The 15614-nt window shown below is 35.5% G+C and overlaps 2 protein-coding genes and 1 pseudogene across 2 annotated transcripts; 1 reads left to right on the top strand and 2 right to left on the bottom strand.

Annotated features, from left to right (window-relative positions):
* Nucleotides 1-1153: 1153 nt before the first annotated feature.
* Nucleotides 1154-3434, bottom strand: LOC106311429 (E3 ubiquitin-protein ligase At1g12760-like). The gene is made up of 5 exons (XM_013748616.1): nucleotides 2667-3434; nucleotides 2147-2266; nucleotides 1933-2065; nucleotides 1691-1858; nucleotides 1154-1597 (listed from the first exon to the last, which is right to left on the bottom strand). Exons 1-5 carry the CDS (start codon nucleotides 3254-3256, stop codon nucleotides 1424-1426), a joined length of 1185 nt encoding a protein of 394 aa, XP_013604070.1. The 5' UTR covers nucleotides 3257-3434; the 3' UTR covers nucleotides 1154-1423.
* A 1731-nt stretch (nucleotides 3435-5165) lies between these two features.
* On the top strand, nucleotides 5166-7057 carry LOC106311428 (annotated as a pseudogene).
* A 4735-nt stretch (nucleotides 7058-11792) lies between these two features.
* LOC106308900 (probable serine/threonine-protein kinase At5g41260) lies at nucleotides 11793-12585 on the bottom strand. The gene is made up of 3 exons (XM_013746004.1): nucleotides 12305-12585; nucleotides 12006-12214; nucleotides 11793-11927 (listed from the first exon to the last, which is right to left on the bottom strand). Exons 1-3 carry the CDS (start codon nucleotides 12384-12386, stop codon nucleotides 11793-11795), a joined length of 426 nt encoding a protein of 141 aa, XP_013601458.1. The 5' UTR covers nucleotides 12387-12585.
* Nucleotides 12586-15614: the final 3029 nt, after the last annotated feature.

The raw sequence follows: 15614 nt of genomic DNA, 5'->3' as shown, positions 1-15614 counted from the left end.
AAAAAAAAAAAAAAAAAGCATATCCAAAAAGCTTTTGTTCAATCTACCATCAGATAACATATCAATGACCATCTTCATGGTGGAAGCATCTGCAGCAAACCCACACCTCTTCATTTCTTCTATGAGTTCAACTGAAGTGGCTACACCACTACACTCACTTGGCGCAGTCCCATCCTCCTCTCCCATCTTTTTAAACAACATATCTGCTTCAGACAGTGAGCCTTTCTTACATAGTCCTCCAATCATTATATTGTACGTTTTAACATCAGGCTTCACTCCTTTGAGAGGGAGGAGGCTAGAGAATAGATCCCAAGCATCATCGAGGCTAAACCGAGTTTCCGGAGGCGGCAGAAGCAGTTCTTGGTTATGTTGAGAGTGTAGAGCTCAAAGGCAACACCATTGAATTCCATCTGCTTGGAGAGGGATAACACGAGGGCTGTGCTGTTTTGTCTTGGCGACGGCGCTGAACAGTTTATTGAAGTCAATGACGGTAGGGAGGGGACGAGACCGAAGCATGGAATGAAAGAGATGAACTGCGTCATCTTTTTTAATACCAGCAATGCCACTTGTCAATCTCTCTTTGTAAGAGAGGTTTCTGTCGCTTCTGAGACAAGAGAAGTCTCTTTCGCAGCGAGACAAGAAGTCCTGTCGGCTGTTGAATAAAGCAGATGTCAGAGTAACTGTCTCCATGAAACGAGGATGAACAGATCTCAAGGATTTAGCAACACTCCGTATCGTCAGCACCATCTCAACTGCTGAATCGATCCTTTTCCTAGCTCAAACCTGAACTCGCTGTCTGTAAATCCTCGAAAGAGCCACGGCACGAGCTCTAGTGACGGACGAAAGAAAACCCACAACGTGTCGACCAAAACAGTTCAGTTTTGATCGGTTTAAATCATACCGGAATTGGTTAAGTCGAGTGTAACGTTCACGCAAACCAATTCGATACAATTAAATCCAATCTAACTTGGCTTGATTAAAACTCCGGTTAAATTTAGGTTATTTGTTGGATCAGTCTCACTTCAGGTTGAACCATTTCATCCAAAGAAAAATTCAAGTTGAACTAGTTGTGATGGTAATTTGTCATATAAAATTAATCAGCAAAGGTTCTTACGCATCGACCAAACTGGACTTGACCCTACTCAACGATCAAAATCTTCAACGACCAATCTCCAGATGATGAAAGATCCACGATACATAGAGGTAATACAAAAGAGTTGTAAGTGACAGAAGATAGAGATACACATGAACAAACCAAAAAATCAATATAAAAACAAACAAAAGTATAATAATTTGTAGAGATAGCAAATCATAAACAATGCATTATATCTAAAAAACACCAGTCGTTTTTTTTTTTACCTTTGGACCCCAAGTTTCCTGATCAAATGTTGTATGGGGTCATGAATAAGCAAATATTTATCTTCTAGACTTCCTCACGATCCAAGTTGCTGCTCTTGAGGATGTTGTATTTGCAGAGTGGGCAAGTGGCGTTTACGTATAGCCATTTGTCTACGCATAAGCAGTGGAAATGATGGCCACAAGGAAGTTCTCTTAGTTCCGTTCCGTCTTCATATGCAGAGAGACAGATGCAACATTCCTGCAATGCAGAACAATAAGAATCAGGAAGCATGATTATGTAATTATATAAGATGATGGGAGTGAACTGTGTGTTGTTGTAGTCTACACTTACTGCATCCTCCTGCAGAATGGTATGTTCAAGGGGTGAATCTGTACCACACTCTGTCATTATTCCCACGGTATTTGCTTGGGCTTCATCACCGGCGTGTTTGTTGACACCGCCAACTTTTCGAAACTTGAATTTGGTGAGCTGCTCAATGTCTTCTTTTGACGCCCCTTCCTGTTTTTCATTTTGTCGTGTTAAAACAAATAGCACGACTAAGGATATAAGATGGATTGGTTATGAGAAAGTACCTGATCTGCAACAGCGTATAAAACTGCGATGATGCATGGCAGGCAACAGCAGACAGCAATACCAATAACGCAGGCCAACGCAACACAGAAGACAACGAAGAACACATCGAAACCAAGAAAGACGATAGACAACCTGAAAATAATAAGCAAGGCATTCAGACACTAAAGGCCAAATACGCTAATTAAAATATAGGAGATGGGAGAAAGAAGAAACCAGTAAATCCGTGGGGATTCTTGCGCCAACTCTTGGCCACCAGCAGACACCCAGTAGAACCCAATGATCCACCAAATAAATGAGAACATTGTGTTGGCAGATTCCAGATGCTTTGCAACACTGCTTTTGGAAATAGAAAGTGAGATAAAGAAAACAATCCGACACCCTTTTTGGATGTGTAGTAGAAGAGGATACACGGACATGCTCACTCTGTAAGAAAGGAGTAAATCTATTATAAGTTGTAACTATCTAATATGTAGTGACCTCCACAAGTTGCATTTAATCTAAACTAGATTGCAACATGCATCAAGGAACGTTAAAGAGAGACGCTTTGTCTAAAAGGCGCCACAATACCTTTAGCTAGGAACCACAACAGTAAGGGGAAGATCATATAAGTAACCAAAGCCATTTGATCACCCAAACCAAAACTTTTTCTTCTAAAGTAATAAGTATCACTTCAAGTCTTCTCTTCACCAGCTAATAAAAACCACAAAGGCCTGATCATTTGAAAGGCGCATACCTGCTGCTTTCGCTCTCCAGATGCTCATCTGAGTTCCTCCTTGAACCCAAAGCATCTTCCTCCATAGAGGACGAAGATGAAGAAGACGAAGGAGTCCTCCTATTACTCCTGATCCTGTTCCTCCTCCTATACTCAACGCACACACAAACCATATGCAACACGCACTGCAACGCATACCCTAATAACCAAACTCTAAGCGGCATGATCGGATGCTCATTCCTGCTCATCACCAGCACAGCCGCAGCCACAGAGACAAACGCCAAGTTCCACACGATGTCAAGCACCACGATGGGCTTCGAGTAGGCCCAATCGCTCTGCCTCTCCTCCAACTGCTCCGCCGCAGCCTCCCTCACAATCACAGACGGCTCCCGCATCGCGCGTCCTCCGCTGCTCGCACGGCTTAGAAACCTCGCCGCTCCCCTCAGCCCTTGTCTCCTCACGGAGGATCTCCGTCCGTTGTTCCCGGAACCTCCTCCGTTATTGCTGCTTCCTTCGTTCTCATCGCCGCTCAAAAGCAACGGTGATTGATCGATGGCGTCGGAGGAAAGACGGCGTGATGATGATGAATTCTCCGTAGTCACAGTTGACATGATTCTACGCAAAATTAACCTAATTCGATGAAATTGAGGTAGCGTTTACGTCATAAGAGGGTAAGGATTCGATCTCAGGAAACGAAATTGGGAATTAGGGTTTCGAGAAAGGACGAGAGAGATGAGGAAGACGACGACGATGATGATGATTAAGGAAATTAAATATTTTGAATGTAAAAATCATTTAATACTTTCATATGTGATTAGTTTAATACTTTCATGTGATTAGTCAACTGTCAACAACAAGATCACGAAGTAAGCGGGGTTTATTTACGAATAACGAATATATTACGGGGTTATTTTATAAACATACAATAAATGTGTGTGAGAGACATATCTATATTATTAAAACTGAACTATTTTTTGGAATTGTTTGAAAACTTATATAGTAGACTATATGAAAATTGTTTGGAAACAATGATAGTAGATTAAATATTTTTTTTATTTATATATTTAATTATTGTATTTCTTTCTCATTTATAGATTCTGTCGTTTGGAAACTTAGATAGCCATTACATTTCTTTCTTATCTACAAATCTGTCACTTCACTTAAAATCAAAAAATTAAATTAATTACAATGAATTGTTATTTTTTTTTTGCTGAAAAATAAAAACACAAACTGTAATATGTAGTACATATTAATCTGCTACAATACAATTTTCTAGAAAACCAAATATCATAAAATTAATAATAATTCATAAAAACCAACTGTAAAAAATTAAATCATTTTTAAATAAATAAACAAAAAATCAATAGGTTAATATATGAATATTACAATTACATCAAATTGCATCAAGTTATAAAAGTATAAATATATGCTCTAACTGATAACCATAAAAAGAATAAAAGGAATCTATATTATTAAAACTGAACTACTTTTTGGAATTGTTTGGAAACTTATATAGTAGACTAAATGCAAATTGTTTGGAAACAAGGATAGTAGATTAAATATTTTTTTTATTTATATATTTAATTACTGTATTTCTTTCTCATTTACAGATTCTGTCGTTTGGAAACTTGGATAGCCATTACATTTCTTTCTTATCTACAAATCTGCCACTTCACTTAAAATCAAAAAATTAAATTAATTACAATGAATTGTTATTTTTTTTTTGCTGAAAATAAAAACACAAACTGTAATATGTAGTATATATTAATCTGCTACAATACAATTTTCTAGAAAACCAAATATCATAAAATTAATAATAATTCATAAAAACCTACTGTAAAAAATTAAATCATTTTTAAATAAATAAACAAAAAATCAATAGGTTAATATATGAATATTACAATTACATCAAATTGCATCAAGTTATAAAAGTATAAATATAGGCTCTAACTGGTAACCATAAAAAGAATAAAAGGAATAGGAAAAAAAGAATAAAATAAAAAGAAAATCTATTCTTCTTATATTTTGTCAAGGAATAATTGTAGTCTTTTATTCATTAAATCTTAAGGAATGTTAAGGAATCATAAGTAACAAATATTTCTTGTAAATGGTGAAAATTATAAGGAATGTTAGAGAATTAGCTATTCACACTCATTCCCTTGGTCACCATTTGGAGCCATAATATTACGTACGGATAAAAAATTATTGTCAAACATCTATATTATAATATAATATATTATACTCTAAATATATTTTATAAAACATAAAAATATAAATAGACATTTTATAAAATCAATGGTTTACAAATTTATATTGAACACAAGTTAAATCTAAGATCTAGTTTTAATCAAGCCCCTAAAAAAACGCGGCAAAGATATTATTGGGGTTTTGTATTTGTAGGGCCTTTCGTCAAGAAAGACTCTCTTCAAGGCGAGAAGGTTCAATCATAAACCGGTTTTCTCAGGACCGACATTGCACCGGTTTATAGATTATATATACACATCACACAGTCTCGTTATATCCTTCTTCTTAGACGAAGATCTGCTGCTTGATTCAGGCTTAAGCTTTTTTTTGCTCCAATTCGTCGAGATTGCTAGGGTTTTGATCTTCCCTGCTCTTTTGATTTATCGGCATTTGATTCTGTACAAATTCTTCAATTCGCTCCATTGGGTCTTTGTCTTTCTGATCGTCAGAGAGGACGCTTTTTGGTAATTTCCCGAGGTTCGTTATCCTCTCTCGGTAGTTCAATCAAGCGATTGAGTGTAGAGCTTTGCAATTTCGAACTAGCATTTTCCGGTAAAGTTGCCACTTTTGATGAGGAAGAAGCGGAAAGGTAGTGAAACTGAGTGTTCAGAGGAGTCATCATGTGCAGGTGCGTCACGAACAACCAACTTGAGGTCACACTTCTCTTTAGAAGGTTACGCTAGGCTTAAGAAGCGGTGCAAGGAGAATGACTCTGTTGGTTCCTTCAAGAGACGGCTCCCTGTGGTGCATCGTCGTTGGTTTCGTCAGGGAGAGGTTTGAAGAGGAAGATAGGTTGCATAGATGTTTCCACGCAGACTGGTAGGAAGAATAAGATAGATGATGACTATGTCTTTGGTCCTAGTATTGGTAAAGGTAAAATTCGGATCTGTAGTTCGAGGAACAACGGGATGGATTTCGCTTGTAAGACTCTGAAAAAGGGGGAGGAGACTGTTCACAGGGAGGTTGAGATTATGCAGCATTTGTCTGGTCATCCTCTGGTTGTCGCATTGCACGCTGTTTATGAGGAGTCGGATTGTTTCCATCTTGTGATGGAGCTGTGTTCCGGGGGACGTTTGGTTGATCAGATGGTTAAGGAAGGGAAGTGTTCTGAGCAGCGAGCAGCTAATATATTCAAGGACCTTATGCTCGTTATTAGCTATTGCCACGAGATGGGAGTTGTGCATAGAGATGTAAAACCTGAGAATATTCTTCTCACAGGTGCTGGGAAGATTCAGCTTGCTGATTTTGGGCTTGCGATGAGGATTGCTAAAGGTCAAACGTTGTCTGGATTGTTGGGGAGTCCTGCTTATGTGGCACCTGAAGTTATTTCTGAAAGTTATTCAGAGAAAGTCGACGTTTGGAGTGCGGGGGTCCTCTTGTCTGGTGTACTTCCTTTCAAGGGAGACTCTCTGGACGCCATTTTCGAAGCGATAAAGAAAGTGAAGCTTGATTTCAACTCGGGTGTGTGGGAGTCCGTGTCCAAACCGGCTCGTGATCTATTGGCAAGAATGCTAACGAGGGACGAGTCTGCCAGAATCACAGCGGATGAAGTGCTAAGTAAAGCCTTTTAATCTCTTTAAGACTTGTATATGTCGTTGTATAATGCTTACTATATCTTCACTTGTATGGTTTCAGGGCATCCATGGATACTCTTTTACACAGACAGGACACTCAAGACGATGTGTATCAAGTCGAAGCACAAGGGTCAAGCAGGACCTCCTCCGTGTCTCCAGATTCGCAGTCTGATGGAGAAAACTGACCTAAACAGAACTGACATAGAGAATAAGACAACATCTGATTCATTCTCCAACGCAGAGGAGGTGGAAGAAGATGAGAGCGGTGTGGTGGATGTGCTTGTGGTTGCCATCTCCAATGTGAGGATCTCAGAACCAAAGAGAATCAGAGTCTATAGTCCAACAAACAACCCCATAGAACAGCAACACTCTTCTAACTTGACTGCGACTAATACACTTTGTCGTGCCTTCTGACACAAAACCAGCTTCGCACTCATGGGATTCGACCAAGGCTCCTAGTCACACGTGATATGATGATCTTAGTGACTTTTTATTATGTCTCTAATAGTTGGATTTGATCTGATTACCTTAAAATTCTCACTATGTTGTACAGATCATGTAAATAGTATACTCTAATTAAAATGTTTGGTCCTATTTTGTAGCGGAGGTGGAGATAAAACTTCTACTCTAGCAATTAAAAACGTTTTTGCTCTCCCTATAGCTAGCTCATCTCCATCTCAATTCTCGGCATGAACCTGAAAGCAATACTCTCTCTAACTCTCTCTCTCTCTCTCTCATTTATTGCTCTGAGGTATCTGTGATCGCTTCCTAAACCTACAAAAGACAAATAAAACTTAATGTTCACAACAAACAAGAACAATGAGCGAACTAGAACTAGAACTAGACTCAACAAAAAGAAAGGTTTATAGATAGATACCCTTCAGGGTCAACGTTTCCAGCCAATGAGTCAAAACGAGGATCACGAACCACCTGAATGATTCAAACAAAGAAACTCTAGGTCAAAACACTCGAGAAGAAGAGATAAGAGAAATAGAGATTTTAATTATTTTTTCTCAATACCTTCTTAGGAACATGAACTACTTCTCTATATCGACTCGCGGGTCTTTTAGAACTTAACTCCATAGGTCTTTTTTACATCACAAAAGAAACAAACAAGGAATCAACAAACAACCAAACAAAACTAAAAGGAAAATAAATAAAAAATCAATAAGTACTTGTTTTTTGTTTCCACGAGCCGGTTTCTTCACTTTAGAAAACGTTATGTTCTTGTCTGCATGACCAGTTTTCTTCGAAAACGATGGCTTCAAGGGAACTGCAGGACGAGACCCATCAGCACGCAATCTATATATCTCCTCCAGTGTCAACTCTTGCTCTTTGGTTTCTTCTTCTTCCTGATTCCCACAAACAGATTAATTCAAACTTTATAAAGTGTATCAATATTCTAAAGAGATTCTGACCTCATCTGACGAAGCCACAGACGATAACGACTGCTCATCATCTTCTTCATCACTAGCTCCCTTCGTGTCAACGCGTTAAACCCAAACAGAGAGTCTGTACAAGTAACAACGGCTTAGAGAGAACGATGAATTGGCGGAGAACGGCGCAACGAGTTGAGGAGGTGGACGAGTAACGAAAACAGAACCACAAAACATAACATAGGTGATTTCAAATTTCGGTTTACAACTGAACCGAACAAAACCGAATTTTATCGGGTTTTGAGTAAGTGTACCGATCGGCTTACTTCAGGTAATTAAAAATTGAATCAAAATATAAGCTTACACGAAACACTATCACTGCCTACTCGAGCGTATATTATTACATTGGAAGAATCATACCTGTTGTATTATTGATCAAATCCCCGTAAAGAAGTAACAAAACACACTTCTCTTCTTCTTTTTTTCTCTTGCGTCTTCTTAGCCGTAAGTTCCCGCGCTCTTTAACATTGGAAACAAACCGGTCCGGTTCTTCTTTCTCTCTGATTTTTTTGGTACATATTTTTTATTTGTGTTGCATAACAAAACTGATTACTTTCATGTCTTATTGATATAGGATCTGCAATTACATCTTTTAAATAAAAATATCTAACAATGTGAAAACGTAATTACATATTCATCATGTACCATTGTACCCCACTAACAAATTTAACAGTTCTGAAAATACTTTTTTCTCAGTTGGCGGCAGCTTTATCCCAAAACAAGAGCAATATAATAACAGTTATAAAAGTGTACACTTTAAAATATGTTTAATGTTTTTACCAGTTAACACCGTCTTCAACGACAATATCAATTTAAAAGATGTCCATTAGTAGTAAAATCCGAATACATAGAGGTAAAATGTCAGCCAAGATAACTTTAGTAAGTAATTCTTAAGTTTATTTTCTTAAACTACAAAAATGAGAATATTCTTTTTATAAATTATTCTTTAACACAAGAGGGTTTTTTTTTTGGGACCCATACCTTTACCATTTACAAAAGACAGAACCCCTTTAAAACTGTCAAAATAATTCATTATTGTTATGAAATAACTTATAATTTATAGTATCGAGAAATTTAAATAAGAGTAGAATTTAATATCCGTAGGAAGCAAATAACACTAATATAACGGAGATAGTTTATTATAAGGAAGAAGAAGAAGATGTAATGGTGTACAAAAGAGTGAGATGAGTGATGGTATTTATAGTGAGCAACAATACATAAAATATCAAAGATGGTGCTTGATTTGGTAAATGAGTGGGTGATCATAGTGCTTGATGAGTAGATGATCATAGTGCTTGATGAGTAGATGATCATAGTGCTTGATGAGTAGATGATCATAGTGCTTGATGAGTAGATGATCATAGTGCTTGATGAGTAGATGATCATAGTGCTTGATGAGTAGATGATCATAGTGCTTGATGAGTAGATGATCATAGTGCTTGATGAGTAGATGATCATAGTGCTTGATGAGTAGATGATCATAGTGCTTGATGAGTAGATGATCATAGTGCTTGATGAGTAGATGATCATAGTGCTTGAGTTGGTAAAGGAGTGGATGATCATTTCAAAGTTTATCTTATAACACTCCCCTTTGATCATCCATTTTGTATTAGTTTCGTAACACTCCCCTTTGGGGACCGGTGTCACTCTCCGCTCTCCCTTAACGTCTTTGTTGCCTCGTTAAAAACCTTTCTAGGAAAACCCAATGGGAAAAACCATAGTTAGGTAAAAAGAGTACAACTACGTAAGCTCCCCCTCGATTGAGCAGTCATAGATCCTTCTGATGACGCATTCCAATGTTATGGACATGTTTTCTGAATACCGAAGTAGAAAGTGCTTTTGTGAAGAGATCGGCTGCATTGTCGCATGATCGGACATATCTTACTTCAATCTCTTTCTTCTTCTCGAGCTCTTGAGTGTATGAGAAGAACTTTGGATGTATATGTTTTGTTCTATCACTTTTGATATATCCTGCCTTCGTTTGAGCAACACATGCTGCATTGTCTTCATATAAAATAGTTGGCCCCGTACTTTTGTCAATCCCACTACTTGAACAAATGTGTTGGCTTATTGATCTTAGCCATACACATTCTTTACTTGCGTCATGGAGTGCGATGATCTCAGCATGATTTGAAGAGGTAGCCACAAGCGTTTTTTTTTTAGAACGCCAAGATATGGCAGTGCCTCCGATTGTAAAAACATATCCTGTTTGCGATCGGGCTTTGTGTGGATCTGAAAGATATCCTGCATCTGCAAAACCAACCATTTGACCATTTGAATCTTTAGGGTAAAATAAGCCGAAATCAATAGTCCCTTGTAGGTAACGAAAGACATGTTTAATTACATTCCAATGTCTTCGTGTTGGAGATGAGCTAAATCTTGCTAGAAGATTAACAGTGAATGATATATCAGGCCGTGTACAATTTGCAAGGTACATCAACGCTCCAATTGCACTTAGATATGGTACTTCCGGACCAAGTATCTCTTCTTTTTCCTCAGGTGGTCGAAATGGATCACTTTCAATATTAAGTGACCTAACGACCATCGGGGTGCTAAGAGGAGTTGATTTATCCATGTTAAATCGTTTCAACACTCTTTTAGTGTATGTGGATTGATGCACAAATATACCATTTTGTGAATGTTCTATTTGTAGGCCAAGACAATACTGTGTCTGTCCAAGATCTTTCATCTCAAATTCTCCTTTGAGATAGTCTGATGCCTTTTGTATTTCTTTTTGAGTTCCAATAATATTTAGATCATCAACATATACCGCGATTATCACAAATCCGGATGTTGTTTTCTTGATGAAAACACATGGGCATATAGGATCATTCACATATCCTTCTTTTGTTAAATGTTCACTGAGACGATTGTACCACATACGTCCAGATTGTTTTAACCCATATAATGATCTTTGCAATTTTATTGCACATAACTCTTTAGGTTTGGAACTTAATGCTTCTGGCATTTTAAATCCATCAGGAACTTTCATGTAGATATCAGTATCTAATGATCCATATAGATAAGCTGTAACAACATCCATGAGACGCATCTCAAGATTTTTATCAGCGGCTAGACTCATCAGGAATCTAAATGTGATCGCATCCATTACAGGAGAATATGTTTCCTCATAATCAATACCAGGTCTTTGAGAAAATCCTTGGGCTACAAGGCGAGCTTTATACCTTGTAATCTCATTTTTCTCATTTCGTTTTCGAACGAAAATCCATCTGTACCCAACTGGTCTCACATCTTCAGGTGTGAGTACAATAGATCCAAACACTTTTCGTTTGTTAAGCGAATCAAGTTCGATTTGTATTGCTTCTTTCCATTTATTCCAATCATGTCTCTTTTGACATTCATATATGGATTTCGGTTCTGGATCATCGGTATCTTCATTTACCTCACTTGACACGATATATGAGAAAGCATCATCAAGATCATTTTGTTCATTTCTATTCCATATCCTTTTATTATGGATGTAATTAATAGAAATCTCATGATTATCTTTTTGCTCCATTAGTATTTTGATCCATTTCTGAAATTATCATAAACATTAAATAAAAGTGAAACGTGAAATTTATTCATTGATTATATAAAGAAAACACATAATAATTATACATATATTTTTGTTAAAACAAAATTATTCTTTAAAAACATAATTATTATACATTACAAATGAGGACTATTCAGTAGTCTTATTAGAAACATTTCCGTACTCTTCAAGAGTATTCTAGTCTAGCTCATTTGCGAAATCAGAGGATTCAAGGTATGAGGTCCCTTCAACGTTTTCCGTGAGGTTCACCTCTTTAGCCTTTTCTTTTATGGATTCTTGATATAACTTGCACAAATGTGGGGGAGTACGACAGGTACGGGACCAATGTCCTTTACATTCACATCTGTAACATACAGTTAGTTTCAAAAGGCATAAACTCAGCAACGAGCAGTCTCTCATCTCCTTCACAGCAGAAACCAATCAAGTTCGCTAACCTCTCGCTCCTCAACTGCCCCACAGCTTTTGCTTCCTCCTAAAAGACCCAATCAAAATGGAAACAGTTAAGCAACTGCAGAGTTACTAATGTTAGCAAAAGGAAGCAACTTTGTACAAGGAATTGACGAGTGTCAGGCCAAGCGGATCTGTTGAAGCGTTTAACAGCGATCCATCGCTCATCTTCGAGCCTGCCTTTATACACGACATTTGGAGCTTTGACGCCGTGTTCGGACACGATGCTGTCCGTTGAGAATCCTGAAGTAGCGGTTCGTAGTTGGTCGAAGCTGAACTCACTAAACGACGCCGAATCGTCATTTCCGTTATCTGTCGGAATTAAAAAAAGAACTCGACTTTTGTTAGCAGAAAGAGAGAGAATGAAAATGCGGTAAAGTTAAAAGACTTTAATACTTAAACCTAGATCAGAAGCGTCGTTGAGAGATGATTTGTGATGTGTTTGCCACCAACAGAGAGATAGCTTAGAGCAACGAGGTCCCATTTTGGGTTTTGAAAAAAGCTTCGAATCAAAAGAGATATGGAAGATTACTTCGTTAAACCCGGAAAGCAAAAACCCTTTTTTCCTGAGTCTGAGTCACTTCTTGAGAGAAAGATTAAAAAAGGTTTTGTTTTTGTGTTTTCTTTTTGCTTCTCGATGAAAAAGGAATCTACGAAAAACTGTGGGAGCTAATTTATACTGCGCACGTAGTGGAGAAGACACTGATGAGAAAAAGGCAGGATATTTAATTAAGCATCTCATTAAAAAACAATTTGTATTATATATTACTGGTATTTTTACATATACACCGCTTAAACGATATTTTATTGGTTTTTTATTTGATATTCAAATGTATCATCTCACTTTCAAAACTTCTTTTTCAACTGGAATTTATTAAATGAACATAGTATATTAACATATTGCATTACGCTGACCAAAGATGTACTAAAACCACCGTTATCAAAAAATAAAATAAAAAATAAAAAAAAAGTCTAAAACCACCAAATCATAAAAGCTTTAAACATTGATATGATGACCCTAAATCAAAAATAAAAGTATGTGTATTTTTATAAATCAAAATACATTGTTTTAAAAATATTGTAGATCGCACCTCTAAAAATATCTAGCTGTATACATTTATTAAAAAGACATGTTAACTCTAAATATTTGAACTTATAAGATTTTTGTGTTCACCAATACGTGCCTTAACAGATTTTGAAATGTGGATTTGATCAACAATTTTACCATTTTAATTAACGTATAATATAAGCGCATTTAAACACACAAGAAAACTTTCCAGCTTAAATGACGCAGATCGGTGACCCAACAAAAACGAAAGAGGTCCACAGAGCATTTTAAACACCAGTCAAAAGCTTTTGTTGACATATAATATATACTATCAATCATCATATGTGTATAATATATTTTTTATTTAACAACTATGTGTATAATTTATTACACGGCGAAATCCCATTTTCTTATAAATTTCGTTTTGCCAAGTTTACTTTATCACATATCGGAATCTGAATCTGTTATGAAATAACTTATAATTTATAGTATCGAGAAATTTAAATAAGAGTAGAATTTAATACCCGTAGGAAGCAAATAACACTAATATAAGGGATAGAATTTATTATAAGAAAGAAGAAGAAGATGTAATGGTGTACAAAAGAGTGAGATGAGTGATGGTATTTATAGTGAGCAATAATACATAAAATATCAAAGATGGTGCTTGATTTGGTAAATGAGTGGATGATCATATTGTTTGATGAGTAGATGATCATAGTGCTTGAGTTGGTAAAAGAGCGGAGAATCATAAGTTAATCTTATAACAATTATGTGATTTTAAGATACAATATTAAAAAGTTGTGTAAAGCTAAAGCTATATAGAACTTAGTGACGGATATGATTAAAGAAAAACCACATGGTCACCTCTCTAATTAATATCTCTTTGTCCGTTTCAGGCAAGATTATAGTATATTGGTAATTTTGCGTCTGTGTTAAAAGTTAAAAAACTATTTCGGACCAACATTTTGGCGTTAAATTATTAATTATCATTTTAGTGCAGTTAGTAGTAATTCGTGTTGACTATCAGATTTAAAATTTAGTATGTAGATTGTATAGATGCTTGCAAGTTGCAATTGAATTTAGAAAATCCCCTGTATTAGAATTTATGTGTTGTTGTATTTATATTTTACAATATATAATAAAATACTGTTTCTAACTTTTAAACGTAATTTGACCAAAAATACACATTTTAATCTTAATTCTAATAACATAGAACATAATTACATGAGTTGAATGTTATAAAGTGTGATACATGTTTTAAAGAATTTTCTTATTTTGTATGAAATATGTTAAAATAGTACGGATTTCTAAACCTATGAAGTATGTTGTTACGGATATAGCTATTATTTTGTTTGAAAAAATATTAATTTTAGCTCAAATATCAAAAAAAAAAAAATTTATTTAGCAAGAGAGTATCACAACCTAAAGAGGTGAAAAAGCTGGTGAAAGCTTTTCACAAGAGGAAACCATGAAAGAAAACGACAAAAATGACCAAGAAAGAAAACGACAAAAGTGACCAAGAAAGAAAACATTATCATGTCCATACATATATGGCACAACCTTTACAACAAAAACATATCCAGAAAAGGAAACTCGGGACACAAAAACTTTTCAAAAAGTAACACTAGACAATATATATAATACATATATACATATATCATTGTGGAAACAAGCACCAATCAGTCAATTGATATTACATATGATGATATGAAAAAACATGTCACTAGAAGACGAATTAAGTGGAATTTAGATCGCTAGATGTATTTCCAAACGTATCTAAAACAGTGAAATAAAGATGTTGTGTAGGTAGAAAACAATGATTATGCATCTCATCTAGATTTAAGAAGAGACGATAAAATCCAAAAAATATCATGTTACTCAGCAGGTCAGGATCTCTAAGTGATATACAAGAGTGTCAATTTGGGAAGGGACCTAGTTAACACCCGTTTTTACGCTTCACCTGCAGAGAAATACAAATGTAAAAGGAATTTTGTGGTTTAATAAGAAGCATGTAAACCACATAGGTGTGGTCGAGTTGTACGCTGATTCGGAAAGGTAATAAACGTTCTAGATTCGAAATTATCATTTAAATTTATTCATCCGTGTGAATTTCTAACCAGAAAAAAAAACTAATAAAGCAGTTGTGGTGCACGCTAAAATAGTATTAACAAGTTATGTATGTAGAAGTCCTAAGTTCTAGCAAGCTATCTTATATATTAAAACAGAAGTCACAACCTTTATTCATGTGTGATTTTTTTTTTAAAAAATGGACCTAATAGACATATTTCTAAAAAGTCATGTTACATTTAATCTCTAATCTTATCATTTAAATTTTGGGTCTATCAGAAATTATAATTAGATTTAAACAATAGATGATCCATTAGATTTATACACAGTATAAATTAAATAGATATAATTTAATGTTGTAATACTATAACTCCATATGTTAATTATTTAAATATTTGTCGATGTTAAATTTTAAAATTATGAAGACTTTTTTTAAATAACAGAAATCATATTATCTAACATTGATTAATCTTTACTACCTTAAACCAATGAAAACATATTTTAAACTATATAGTTTATTTTAAAAATTAAAATAAACTATAATGTTTAATTATTTACTCGATAATATAAATCTATGAAGCGAAAAGTTTAATTTTT

Source organism: Brassica oleracea, chromosome C8 (assembly GCF_000695525.1).
Source record: "Brassica oleracea var. oleracea cultivar TO1000 chromosome C8, BOL, whole genome shotgun sequence".
Taxonomy (NCBI): Eukaryota; Viridiplantae; Streptophyta; class Magnoliopsida; order Brassicales; family Brassicaceae; genus Brassica; species Brassica oleracea.
Note: the sequence above shows the minus strand (reverse complement) of the source record. Positions and strands in the feature narration are given on the sequence as shown.